At 41.1% G+C, this 13,686-nt stretch overlaps 1 protein-coding gene across 5 annotated transcripts in view; it reads left to right on the forward strand.

Annotated features, from left to right (window-relative positions):
• The window catches only part of CD226 (CD226 molecule), an 88,412-nt gene that overhangs the window by 11,297 nt on the left and 63,429 nt on the right, over positions 1-13,686 (forward strand). For all 5 annotated transcript variants that reach the window (XM_025422046.3, XM_035704793.2, XM_025422047.3 and 2 more), the window contains 2 exons: positions 3,831-3,902; positions 4,210-4,548. In XM_025422046.3, coding sequence (XP_025277831.3) covers positions 3,831-3,902; positions 4,210-4,548 — 411 coding nt within the window. The remainder of the gene's footprint in view (positions 1-3,830; positions 3,903-4,209; positions 4,549-13,686) is intronic.

Here is a 13,686-nt window from a genome sequence, read left to right on the forward strand (position 1 = left end):
CCTAAAACACAACCTCATACTTTAGGCAGTCACTCCTGGTTTCCTCTCTGTTAAGCCCCTGACAGCAAACTATCTGGTTTCCGTCTCTACAGGTTTACCTATTCTGGGTATTTCATGTAAATGGAATCTTAAAAATACATGGCCCTCTGTGTCTGCCTTCTTTCACTTAGCATAATGTTTTCAAGGTTCATTCATGTAGTAGCATGAATTAGTATTTCATTCCTTTTTATGACTATGTAATATGTGGTGTGGACACATCACAGTTTATCTGTTCTTCTGTCGATGGACATTTGGGTTGTTTCCAACTTCTGACTCTTCTAAATAGAGTTGCTATGAACATTGGTATGTTAAGTGTTTGATTATCTGTTTTCAATTTTGAGGAACGTAAACCCATGAGTTGAATCGCTAGGTCATATATAGTTATTCTGTTTAATGTTTGAGGAACAACCAAACTGTTAGTAAACCAAACCATTGTAGCTGCACCCAGTACACACCCAGCAGCTGTGTACAAGGGTTTCAACTTCACTACATCCTTGTCAACACTGCTATTTCCTCATTTTTTATTATAACTATCATAGTGGACATGAAGTAGTATCTCTTTGTGGTTTTGATTTGCATTTTTCTAGTGACTAATGATGCTGAGCAACTTCTCATGTGTTTGTTGGCCATTTGTATATCTTTTTTTGGAGAAACGTCTATTCAAGTTTTTTGCCCATTTTTAAATTGGGTTGTTCATCTTTTTGTTGTTGAGTTGTAAGAGTTTTTTTTTTTTACGTTCTGGATTCTAGATCCTTTTAAGATGTATGATTTGCAGATTTTTCTCCCATTCTTTAGGTTGTCTTTTAATTTTATTGATAGTGAAAAATATTAAGTATTTTGAACTGTGTAGGTCATATGGTATCTGTCACAAGATTGCCCCAGATACAGTGTGTGTTGGGGAGGGGGGGTGACACAGGTCTGAGGCAGAGATCAGTGCAAAGGGGGCTACTTAGGAGAATACTTTCCTGAGGGCTTCAGGAATTCTTGGGACTGGGTCTAACTCTGGTTCTATAGTTTTTTGTTGTTGTTGTTGTTTCTGTCTGTCAGTACCTATCAAGAGGAAGTCCTGTAGTTAAGATTTGATGGATGGAATTAATTTTTCTGATTCAGATATAAATCCTCAATGCCCTTGCCACCTCAGTCCATTCTCCACAGACATACAGGTTATCTTTCAAAAATGCAAAACTGGGGATCCCCAGGTGGATCAGCAGTTTAGCGCCGCCTTCAGCCCAGGATGTGATCCTGGAGTCCCTGGATCGAGTCCCACATCGGGGTCCCTGCATGGAGCCTGCTTCTCCCTCTGCCTGTCTCTGCCTCTCTCTCTCTCTCTCTCTCTCTCTCTGTCTCTCATGAATAAATAAATAAAATCTTTTAAAAAAATGACAAACTTCCACATCACTTGCATCCATAAGATATTTAGTGGCTCTGTATTGCTGTCAGAGTTGTGTTTATTGATGCCACAGACACATGTCCCAGGGACTGTGTTTGATAGTTACAGATGTAAGCAGGATGCTGTGGTTTCTGATGGCCAGGTTTGAACTTCTCTATGGTTGTCATTTAAGATACTTTCCATCCGGACCCAACATCATAGTTGTCTCTCCCATTCCCTGGAGCATAGTCACATCATTTCCCAAAAATGTCCTCTGTTTTCATGCCTTTATCTCCTTCTCTTTCTCTACTGGGAAAGTCTTAGTTAGATTGTAAAGTGCAAAATCTGGTGCATTTTTTTCTATGAAACCTTTCCCAATTAGAATGAATTTTCCCCTTTCTGGGATGTCCCAGTATTTACTCAAATTTGACTTCTATATTTTCATGTTTTATTATAATAAAATGGCTCTGTAATCTGTCTAACCCAATATATTATCACATGGCATGAGGACAGAGACCACGTCTTTCTCATGCTTCCATTTCCAGGGCCTAAGCAGGGTGCCTGGTACAGCTCACTAAAATTTTGGACAGATTGTTTTTTTTAATTACTTGCAAAACAGAGATACCTCATCTGACTATATCGTGTGGCTATTACAAGTACAAATAATACCACTCCTGTGAAAGCATTTGGAAAATAGAATGCTGTGTAAGCATCGGGTGGCACTATACAGCACCATATGTATACATTATAATTTCATACTACTGATTTCTTGCTTCCTGAAAAAGTTCCCAGGTTAGATACTGCATTGAACAGCAGACACCTACCAATAAACTTTGGGATTGAGTCCAGAGGACCTTCAGAGTTGGCCATAGGCAACATTGTCTTTGGTGGCTCATGCTCCCCTACCCTTCCCATTTCTTACCTACCTTTTATTTCAACCCTCAGGGGATAAAGGTATTCATACAATTCCTCTCATTATAGAGGCAATAATGTATTTTTATACTGACATGGTAATATGTTCCTAACAAGTTCTTAAGAAATGGAATGATTTTATTTTATTTAAAGATTTTATTTATTTGAGAGAGAGCGTGTGCATGAGCAGAAGAGGCACAGAGTCCCTCTCTGCTCCTTTGCAGGGAGCAAGACATGGGATTTGATCCCAGGACCTCGGGATCATGACCTGAGCCAAAGGCAGATGCTTAACAAACTGAGCCACAGGTGCCCTTGAACTATTATTTTACATGAAGGAAGGGAACAGTGACAAACCTACAAAATCAGTTATTTTGATTTTGATATTGTACTATAATTACATAAGATGTAACCTTTAGGGGAACTTGGGTTGAAGAGTACACGGGTGCTCTCCTACTATCTTTGCAAATGACTGTGACTCTGTAACTATTTAAAAATAAAAGATTAAAAAAAAAACATCCATGAGGATAGCTTAGTATACATCCTGGGCCACAATAATTTTGTGTTGGGAGGTCCTTCCATGTGTGGTCCCTTCATCACCTCCAAAGCAAATGCCTGAGGTCAATGAAAAGGTAGAAAAGTAAAAGGGGGATCCCTGGGTGGCGCAGCTGTTTGGCGCCTGCCTTTGGCCCCGGGGCGCGATCCTGGAGACCCGGGATCGAATCCCACGTCGGGCTCCCGGTGCATGGAGCCTGCTTCTCCCTCTGCCTGTGTCTCTGCCTCTCTCTCTCTCTCTCTCTCTCTCTCTCTCTCTCTTTCTCTGTGTGACTATCATAAATAAATAAAAATTTAAAAAAAATTAAAAAAAAAAAAGAAAAGAAAAGTAAAAGGAAGGCCATGCCCAACCACGGTCCACACTGGTGGAGCCTCTAAACCCTGGCACCCCAGGCCCCTCCTGCTGCCCTTCCATGTCTGCTCCAATGTCAAGTTCTCAGTGAAGACTTCCTGCACATTCCTGTCTAAAAGGGGAACGCTATCACCCGCCCTGCCCTATCTCCACTTTCCTGTTTTGTGCTTTCCTCATGCACTTACCATAAATAATTTACTATATTGTTTTACTTTTTAATTTCAATGTCTGTCTCCTCCCACTAGAATGTAAATTCCATGATAGCAAAGATTTTTTTCTTTTTCTTTTTTTCTTTTTTTAATTTACTGTTGTATCCTAATGGCCTAGAGTAGAGTCTGGTATAGAGAATGCACTCAGCTCTTCACTGACTTGTTCAATGAATGGCTCTTTGTAGAAAATAAAATCTTGAAAATAAGCTAGTTCCCCGAGAGAGAAGTGATTCAAATCTGTTCATCCTTATGCAAGAGCAAACCTGACTTTGAAGCTCAGACGTTTTTCCTGTTCATACTTTAAGACATTGCTGATAATATCTGAGAGGAAGGAAGTAGTGCATTGTGCTGGGCCTCTGCATGTAACATTATAAAAATTGTCTTTTTTTTTTAATAGATCAGCCTTCCAAACGGTTTCCAGAGATGGATTATCTTACTTTCTTCTTGGCTATTCTTCACGTATACAGAGGTAAAGATAATGTCTTCATTAAAAAAAATTTACTTCTATCTTGGTCTTATAGTGTGACATGTTTAGAATTTATAATGCTCTTTAGTTGAGTCCGATAATTTCTCATTTGTTCAGGACATCAACAAGTTGCAAATGCTCTTATCAGCAGCAGAAACCTTTTTAGACTAAGGGAGAAACTGTTAGCCTTTAGTGTGATCTCCATTTACTATCTTGCTGGGTCTTAGAAAGCTTAGAATAAGCTTAAGGTTTCCATGTGGTGTCTCAATCATCAAACCTAAGTGAATAAATGTGTTGTTGTGTATTTCAGCTCTATGCGAAGAGATGTTTTGGGACACAACTGTTAAACTTGCTGAAAATATGAGTCTACAGTGTATATACTCATCACTGGACACCTTAACCCAGATGGAGTGGTTCAAGATCAATACAACAAGCAGAGAGCTTATAGCCATTTTCAGCCCTATTTATGGTGGGGTTGTAAAACAACCCTATACTTACAGGGTTTACCTTTTAAATTCTACTGCGGCTCCTAATGATATGACCCTGTACTTTCATAATGCCTCTGAGGCTGATATTGGCTTCTATTCTTGCTTTCTTCATACTTTCCCACATGGACATTGGGAAAAAGTAATCCAGGTGGTTGCATCAGGTGAGTGAACATTTTATGTGCCTTATTCCCACCTATGGCATTTGATTCTTCAAGCCCCAGTAGAACCTACAAAATGCTTTATCATGTTTTTGTGGTATTTTCCAACTTCACTTCTAGATCTTATGATATTATTGTTTTAAAGAAATAATTCTATGAATCAGTTTCATTTTTCTTGACGTGTTGTCGCTTCTGAGTAGAATATGCATCTCAGAAATTTGAATGTAGTAGGAGAAAAGCCCAGGTCTTGTATCATCTAAATAATGACTACAGCCTCGACTAAATTCATGTTGGCAGCATTTGGGTTCAGGACCAGATGCCCCCCTTCTGAGCGTCCTCCCAGCGATGGAGTGCTGCTTCCTCCCACCAGGCAGTCATGCTGGCTTCAACCTCTGTGTGTTCAGTCCTTTCAGTAACACCAAATCTAGGCTTATTAGGGAATCTGGACAGAGTTCGAGCACTGGCTCCATTTTTTTGCTTCATCCAAGTTCCTTAAGAGAGGACCCTGCAGAAACTGCAAGGTGTCATTTCAGGCAGGATCGAATGACCTCCTGGATATTTTCTGTGATGCCTACTAGGGCCTATGGTATGGTACTTAGTGAGTTAGTCCTTTGAGTAATAGCCACATGGATTGGGTATACGGCATACTGGAAAAACGCGACTTTTATAGGCTTTGCTTTTTGTAAAACCTTATGTTAGCTGTTCAGTTCCTCTGCATCTCAGGTTTCTGAATAGTAAACTGAGTTAATAATACCATTCTCTGTGTTAGATGGCTTAGGGGTCGTATGGTTAAAGACCTGTAGTCAGGGAGTGATAGATAGTATTATTGTCACTATCATTATTCCCTATGTTTTGATGCAAAATGACTAATGATGAAATTTTCAGATGTCAGCAATAGTCTAGGGAAGGAAATAGTTTGGAACTGTATGTTTCTTGTCTGGAGTCTCTAAAATTATATTCCAAATGGACATTCAGCAGAACACCTTATGTGACATGTGCTAGAGTGCCTTCTTTTCAAAGGATGCATATCATACATAAAAGAACAATTTACTGTAGTACATAAGGAAAGCAAATGGTCAGGAGGTAAGAAAATTTCCCGTGTGTTAGTTTTCTTTTTCTCTGTAGATGCAGCTAAGCTCCAAGATGGTTTTGTGTATATGACTGAGGCTTACAAAGGGTCTATTACCAAAATCTTTTTAGTGAAATATTTATTGTAGAGTCCGTTTTGCCCCTGACCTCCTCATTCGCTGTTGTGTATAGTCACCTATTGAGTGCTGTTTCAAGTTTTTCATGTCTGGATGACTTTTCATTAGCCACGCAGGTGAAGGAGAGAATTGGCAAGGGCCTTGAAGCAGAGTGAGCTATTCGACACCTGGCCTGAGCCACGAAGGCCAGAGCAAGATGGGATCCCTGGCCCCACCACCCTTCATGTGGCAAGCTCTTGCAGTTTGGATCCCAGATCAGGAATTCTGATTTCTGTCAAAGAACAACCTATTGAAAATAGGTAGAACAATGGTCACCAGGCACAAGGAGGTGGGGAAATGGAGAGCTGTTGTCAAATGGTCCAAATTTGCAGTTAGGTAGGATGACTCCCCCTAGAGATCTAATGTACTGCTTGAGGACCACAGTTAATACTGTATTGAATACTGGACCTTTCCTAAGAAAGTAGATTTCAGGTGGTCTCACCACAAAAAAAAAAAAAAAAAAAGTATATGAGAAGATAAGTAAATTAGCTTGATAATAGTAATCATTTCACTATGTACATATATATTTACCAAATTATTCTATTGTATGCATGCCTTAACTACATACAATTTTAGTTGGGAAAAAAAGAAAAAAGCCAACAAGCAGTTTGAACTCTTCTGAAAATTTGACCTCTGTAGAGGGTAGAGCTAAACTGTTGGGAACTAAAGTGTGATTGTCATACTAAGGTAGGATTTTTAGAATCGTATATGAACGATTTTGGCAATATTTCCTACTTTTATCATCCAGATTTATTGCTCCTGTTAAATTCTTGGAGTTGGGCTTTTTCAAACACAACAGTAGGCGTTTCAGTCAGTCACAGTTCAAATACAGGAGCACCCGCCTCTCCACATAGATGAATTCTTCATGGTAGTATTCTCAAGTGTACCTTGTCACTGTTGTTTTTTGTTGTTGTTGTTGTTGTTTTTGATCATTTATATTTTTAAAGAACCGATTGCGGTAATGGGCCAGTGCGAGTATTCCACTCATTTTCCAGATGTGGAGGATTCCCTTTTTGTTTTTTAAATGAAAAATGATAGTGAATTTAAAAAATATAATAGCTGTATTTCAAAGTTAACCTTAAATTACTTAAAGTTTTCTGTGTGTGCTTTATTAGCATCATATCAGGACCTAGAAGTATTGCACTCACATGTAATATAAAGGGAGAGTCGGTGATCTGTTTAACAACACATGACTGGAGTTGGAATCCAGAAATCCTAATTTGCATATTAGGTTGTAAGAACCTCAAAAGGATGAAGAAGTTGAACCACATGCTCTCTAAATATACTTATGTCTCCTCTTTGCTGATAGCTTACTATACATGAGGAACCTGGTCAGTTATCTTCTCATTTAGCCCACTGCCCACTTGGATATGAACATAATCTTGATTTTACAGGCGAGGACCAGAAGTGTGGTGAGGTCTAATTATCTGTCCAAGTTCTCAGCCTTTGTATGTGTCCCATTGGATAAAGCTGCTGTAGCAAAATGACATCTTGGGGGACACGGAGCTGCAGGGGCCCTCAAATGAGGAGACATCAACCTTTGTACATCCTTGACATGCCACCGCCCACCTGGGGCTTTTAGCTGAGAGCTGAAGAGCAAATTGGACATCTTATTCTGGATAAATGGTGCTGTTAATGCAAATTTATGTTAAAATGTGTGTTGACTCCACACAAGCATTTGTCAATTGGTAACTGATTTGGAGAATTTTAAAAATAAGAGGGACTGCATTTATTTTACTGCTTCAGGGTTGAAAAGCCACTGAGGTGGCTTGGGAGGTAACCTTTCAAAGGCAGTCCTCTCATAGCAGAGTTCATGGTGGAAGTGAGATCCTGCCAAATACTATGCAACCTGTGTGCCTCTGTCCTTCCTGGCCAGTTAAAGAGGATGTAGTTACACTGATAGAGAGGTTCCCCCGGATGGGTGGCCCACCCACACTACTCTACTACCCATTTTCCTGAGCACCTCCTGTGTGTGATACAAATGTCATCTTCTCCTCTAATGCTTATGAAACACCATGGCACAGGTAATATTTTCTCATCATGCAGCTGAAGAAAGTGTTCACAGTCATCAACCACCTTGAGGTTCTGAGCTGCCCAGTCTCTGCACTGGGGTGAAACTAGTCGATGCTCATGAAGTGCCAGAAATGAGATGAAGAGGAGCTTGATTTCAGCAGAGTGAACAAGGAGGCTCAAGGATCAAGTTGCACTAGACCTTGACACTTGGAAGGATTTTTTTCTAAGATAGGCAAGTGAGGGAAGGAGAGAGAGTGGGCAGGGAGGCATCTTAGGGGCACCAGCAGCATGGAGAGGGCTCAAGGAAAGTTTAATGTCCACACAGAAATAGAGCATGGAGCTGTTTGCCTTGGGCCAGAGCTCCAGCACCATGTGATTCTTGCCCTAGGCCCTGTGGCCCCTCACTGCCATGAGATGGAGCCTGAGAGGAAGAAACAGGGGTTCCCGCACCAGCAAAGGAGCTCAGCATGTGATGTGCTGGGGTTGCAAGTAAGGTGTTATACAGCAGATTCCATATTGAAAAAGAGAAATTGAAGCCCCCTGGTGCAGCCGAATGTCAGGAAGAGCCTGACAAGTTGGCTCAAATCTTGATGTGCCTCATGGAGTCTGGACTTCACTCTGGGAAGACCATGGGAAGCTCCTGAACATTCTTCAGAGGGAGACACATTAATAAACCAATTTTTTTTCACCACCTACAAGATTAAAGTAGTTGTAGCTTATGGGAGGGGAAGAGTTTAAGGTCGGGGCGAACAAATAAAATTTTATGGATTGGAACACTTGTTCACTGCTGGTAGGAATGCTCATTAGTATATCCATTGTGTTATTGGTATTGGTAATATTCAGGAAAGAACAGAACAAGAAGCAGAACCAATAGGATATATATGTATATAGAAAGAGATTTATTACAGGAATTGGCTCATGTGATTATGGAGACTGGCAAGTGTGGGCCAACAGGCTGGAGTCCCAGGAAAGGCAATGAAGTCAGAAGGCGGTCTGCTGATTTCCCTCTTGTATGGGGAAGCGAGTCTTTTTGCTCTATTCAAAATAATGAGTTTGTACTTTCAACTCATTAGATGAGGCCCACCCCCTCACTGTAGAAGGCAATCTGCTTACTCACAATTTACCAATTTAAATGTTAACGTCACCCAAAACCACCCTACAAATTAACACATGAAATTTACTATTATGTCTATTTCAGAAAATGATATAGCATTAGCCAGTTAAGTAATCTCATATCCTATGACCTAATAATTTCACTCTGTTAAATATCCTAGGGTTTGCCCACATGTAGTAGAAATGCCCTGGAATGTTTATTGCAGCAGTGGTTGTAAGAGCCAAGAATGATGAATGAACGATCACTATTCTCACCAACAGGGACGAATCTTGGGAATATCTTATTGAAAGAAAAAAAGCATGTTATAGAAAAACACGTAAGATATTATTTCCTTACTTTAAAATTCAGAAACTTGCAAAATGAATAAAATGTGACTTATAGATATAAACGTGTATGGTAAAACTATAAGGAAAAGCAGAGTTCTAAAACATGGACAGAAATTAGGAAGGGTCTTCAAAATTCACAGTTACAGGGTTATTCTTTTACAGGTGTTTTACTTGCCACTTCTCTCAAAACTTATGAAATTTCTTTCAAATCTATTGAATTTCTTATAAAAAACAATGGAAAGGGGCACTATTGTAATTTTTGGAGAGTTCAAAGATGATTATCTAAGTTAGAGATGAGATCCTCATTCTGATTTGGCGTGGAGGTCAAGAAAAGGGGAAAATAATGTCTTCCCATTTTTGTGATCCAGGGACTGAAAAATAATAGCTTAATTTTAAAAGATGGGATATGAGGAGACTGGGTTGGCTTGGGGGAGGTGGGGAAAAGTCCAATTTCAGATGCACTGAGTTGTAAAGTAGCTTTGACCCACCTACAGTTGAAATTATGGAATGACCGATGAGAAGAAAGTTCAGCATTGAAAATACCAATTCTGGAGTCACGTGGAGAAAAATGTGAACGAAGCAAGTACTAAAGTGGAACAGGAGCAGAAGGCTAAGGCCGTGGCTTAAAGGACTGGTGGCATGGAAGTAGAGAGGAGCATGAATGCTGAGAACAGAGCAGCTGGAGGGAGAAAATGGGTGGGGGGAGTTGCAGGATGCATGGTGCGAGCACGAGATGTGTGTTACTGCCTCAGTTCACGTGCGTAGTACAGGGCAGTCTCCTGCCTGCACACACTGGGGTGCTCTGTGTTGGCCGTGTTGCAGTTTTCTCACTCGTGATCTTCCACCCTCCAACCCCCTTCTCTCGACCTGGGAACAGAGATGTTCCTTACTGTTTCCGTTTAAGGATCTCATTCTCCCCTGGGTTATGGAGGCTCCTTGGGTGTCACCTCCAAGCTGTCTTCAAAGACTCTGCTTTTATTATTCCCTACAAGGCCGGGCATTCCATGCTCAGGGCCTGGCAGTTGACAGCTCAGCTGCGATCACCTTGCACTTTCACATCAATGTTTCAGTGAATGACACTAGAGAGCAAAAGAGGTTCCTTTAATATTGGGGACCCCAGAATTCATGGCAGTGCCAAGAAATCCCATAATGGGAGAGATGCTACAGACCATGCTGGCCTATGTCCTGCTTGGGGCCGTTGGCCAACCTAGAATCGTCATCAATATGGGCTTTCCTCTGGCTACTTGTTTGTTTTCTAATGTTGGGGTGTTGTCAGGATTTTACCTAAAGCTGGAAAAGGGGAAGTGTCCCAGATCTGGCTTGTGTAAAGGTGTGTGCTGATGTGTGGGAGCTGAACCCACTTGTCCTTACTCACTCATCAAGTCTTTATTGAGAACATACTATATTCAAGATAATGTCTGTGGTTGGAAACTAGAAAGACGTGGATCTCAGCTCTAAGTGGTATGCAGAGTATTAGAGGAGAGAAAAGCTGTGTCCTACAAATTATATTTGAAGAGTAAATGCTGGGACTCCTGGGTGGCTCAGCAGTTGAGCACCTGCCTTCAGCTCAGGGTGTGATCCCAGGGTCCTAGGATGGAGTCCCGCATTGGACTCCCTGCATGGAGCCTGCTTCTCCCTCTTCCTGTGTCTCTGCTTCTCTCTGTGTGTCTCTCTTGAATAAATAAATAAAATCTTTAAAAAAAAGTGATTGCTATTGTAGTTCAGAAAAAGACAGTATTTACTTTTAACCAGGAGATTCAGGGAAGATTCCCTCCCTGAAAAGGGGGAACTTGAAGTTAACTTTGAAGAAGGTAAGTCAGAATATTTAGACATGGAGATGGGTGGAGTGGATGTCAGAAAAATCGCTCTATTTGTTTATTTATTTGCTTTTTTAAAAAAAAAAAAAGATTTATTTATTTCAAAGAAAAAAAGAGAGAAAGTGGGAGGAGAGACAGAGGGAGAGGGAGAGAAAGATCCTCCAGCAGACTTCCCACTGAGCATGGAGCCTAACGCAGGGCTTGATCTAATGACCCTGAGATCATGACCTGAACCCAAAGAAAGAGTTGGAGGCTCAACCAACTGAGCCCCCCAGGTGCCCCAGAATTGCTTTAAATATTATCCAGAAAATTTTCTAAAAATGACTCCAACAACAACACCAGTAACAATAGCAATAACAGGCAGACCTTTCAAACTGAGCCAAAACAATTGGCTCTGATCAAGAATTAATGTGGTTTATTCTGGTTCAGTCCATGGCTTAGTTTATCTCCACATGTTGACTTCATGCTTCAAAAGGCATAGGGCTCTAGATAGATTATGTGATTATATTTTATAGTCTATCCTAAGATATTTGCACATTTTGATTTCAGCATTTCTACCTCCCAAATTCAGAAGGCAGGAAGAAAACGTATGAAAATGGCACTCACTCGCTTGTCTATTAGTGACAGGTGCAAAGTGATGGAGGGAAGGCTTGGTCTGAAGGATGCTTTTGCCTGTCAGGAGATTCCAGACAGGGCTGAGAAGGCCACGGGAGGAGAGGCTTTATTGCTTTCTTGTGACAAGGGTCACCAATGCATCCCAGCATGTTTTGTCCTAGTGTGGACTGTGGGTTCTTTCCGCTTTGTCCATGATACTGCATCTCTATCACTTTGAAGTTGTTTGTTTTTTAAGTGGGGTGGAGAAACAAACAAACAAAAAAGTCTCAAATCTACTCTTTAAAGAATTAAGACATAAACTCTCTCTCAAGGTCCAATCTTACCATCTCAGAAAGAAGTCACCAAGTTTTTCTTGTATACATGTACACACACACACACACACACACACACACCATATATAAGAATAAAAAATGTTTCTGTAAAAATGTTACATTTCAGCAGTTTTTCATTTAAGAAAGAAAAAAAATAGATTAAATAGTCCCTATAGGAAATAGTCAACTGATGAAACAAGTATTTTAGAGGCTTAGAGATCCCCCTCCTTAATAAAATAAAACAGAATATAGAGAAGCAGATGATAAAGAACGTTTTTAAGACTCTCGAAAGCAAGGTTATGGTCACTGAATTTCTCAAGGGTGAAATTAATGGGAATCTCGAAGTGGCATAGTTACCAGAACCCACACCAAGGTTGTTTTTACTGACTTGCTCTCCATTTGCTAAGCCGGGGAACAGCATGCTTGAGGGCACAAATCACCATGAGATTCAACTCTCAGGCTTTGGAGGAAGAGCTCTGTAATCAAAAATTTAAAAAGAGACAAAAAACAGGCCAGGTGGGGGAAACCCAACCTCAAAAACAAGACAACACTGGATTGATATACATAATTAAATTCCACAGGGTAATAGCTGCTAACATTTAACACTCAGGCCCAGGTACATGTTTGGGTTTTGTGAGAGCAGTGTCCTGTTTGTACGTCTCAGTGCACAGAGGGCTGCACGTTAGCTACCCGTGTGCCCAGTACTTGAACACGTGTCCACCGGAGCAACATCCAGAAGAAGACTTTAACTTAGACTTAATCAAAAATGTGCTCAGGCAATCCAGAGCAGCGGATGAAGCTGGTTGTGATCCTGGCAACTTACACAAACTCTACCCAATCTTGAGTAGATGTTTTCATTTCTAAGATGACCCTAGGGTTAGGGGTGGGTATTTGGCTGAATTTCCTGAAGGGAAGGAATGAGCTACAAGCTGAAGTTTATGAACAACTTTGCCCTGTGGCTCTTGAAGATTATTGTTCTTATTATTTTGAGAAAGAGAGAGAGAGGAGAAAGAGCATGCAAGTAGGGGTGAGGGAGGGGAAGGGAAGAGGGAGAGGGAGAGAGATTAAAAGAGAGATAAAATGTCAAGCAGGTGAGCCCTCCCCCCCCCATATGAGGCTTGATTTCATGACCCTGAGATCATGACTGAAGCGGAAATCAAGAGTCTGACACTTAACACCTGAGCCACCAAAAGTGTCCCATGGAGGATTTTATTAGTGTAGGCAGAGGCATCCTGTGCTCAGGTTTTCCTTTCTTTAACTTTCAGTGGTCAGGACAACTCACAACTCTTTCATCACTCTCCACTGCCACTACCGTGTCCCCAGCATGCAAGGCAGTGCTGACCGCAGCATCTGGAACATGTTTCCCCTTTGGGGTGGGTGCTGGCGGTGTGTGGGTGCTAGTGCAGGGTGGGGACTGTGGCTTCATGTGTGAGTTAGAGCTGTCCAAGTGACTGGAACATGCTCAGCCCATGCAGGGCAGTCGAGATTCCTTCCCTGGACCATCTCAGCATCTGTATTTTTTTTTTTTTAATTCATCTTGTCGAAGGTTGAAAGCCTATGAAAGAAATCAAACCTCATTCTCTAGCACTTGCCCTCCGAAACTTCTCTAGGATTAGCAGGTAGGTGTCAGTGAGCCTTCAGAGACTTTAGGGGAATTTGACCATTGATGAATCAGGGTATTTACTGACTGAGAGTACAATG

The sequence above is a fragment of the Canis lupus genome, chromosome 1 (assembly GCF_003254725.2).
Source record: "Canis lupus dingo isolate Sandy chromosome 1, ASM325472v2, whole genome shotgun sequence".
NCBI lineage: Eukaryota > Metazoa > Chordata > Mammalia > Carnivora > Canidae > Canis > Canis lupus.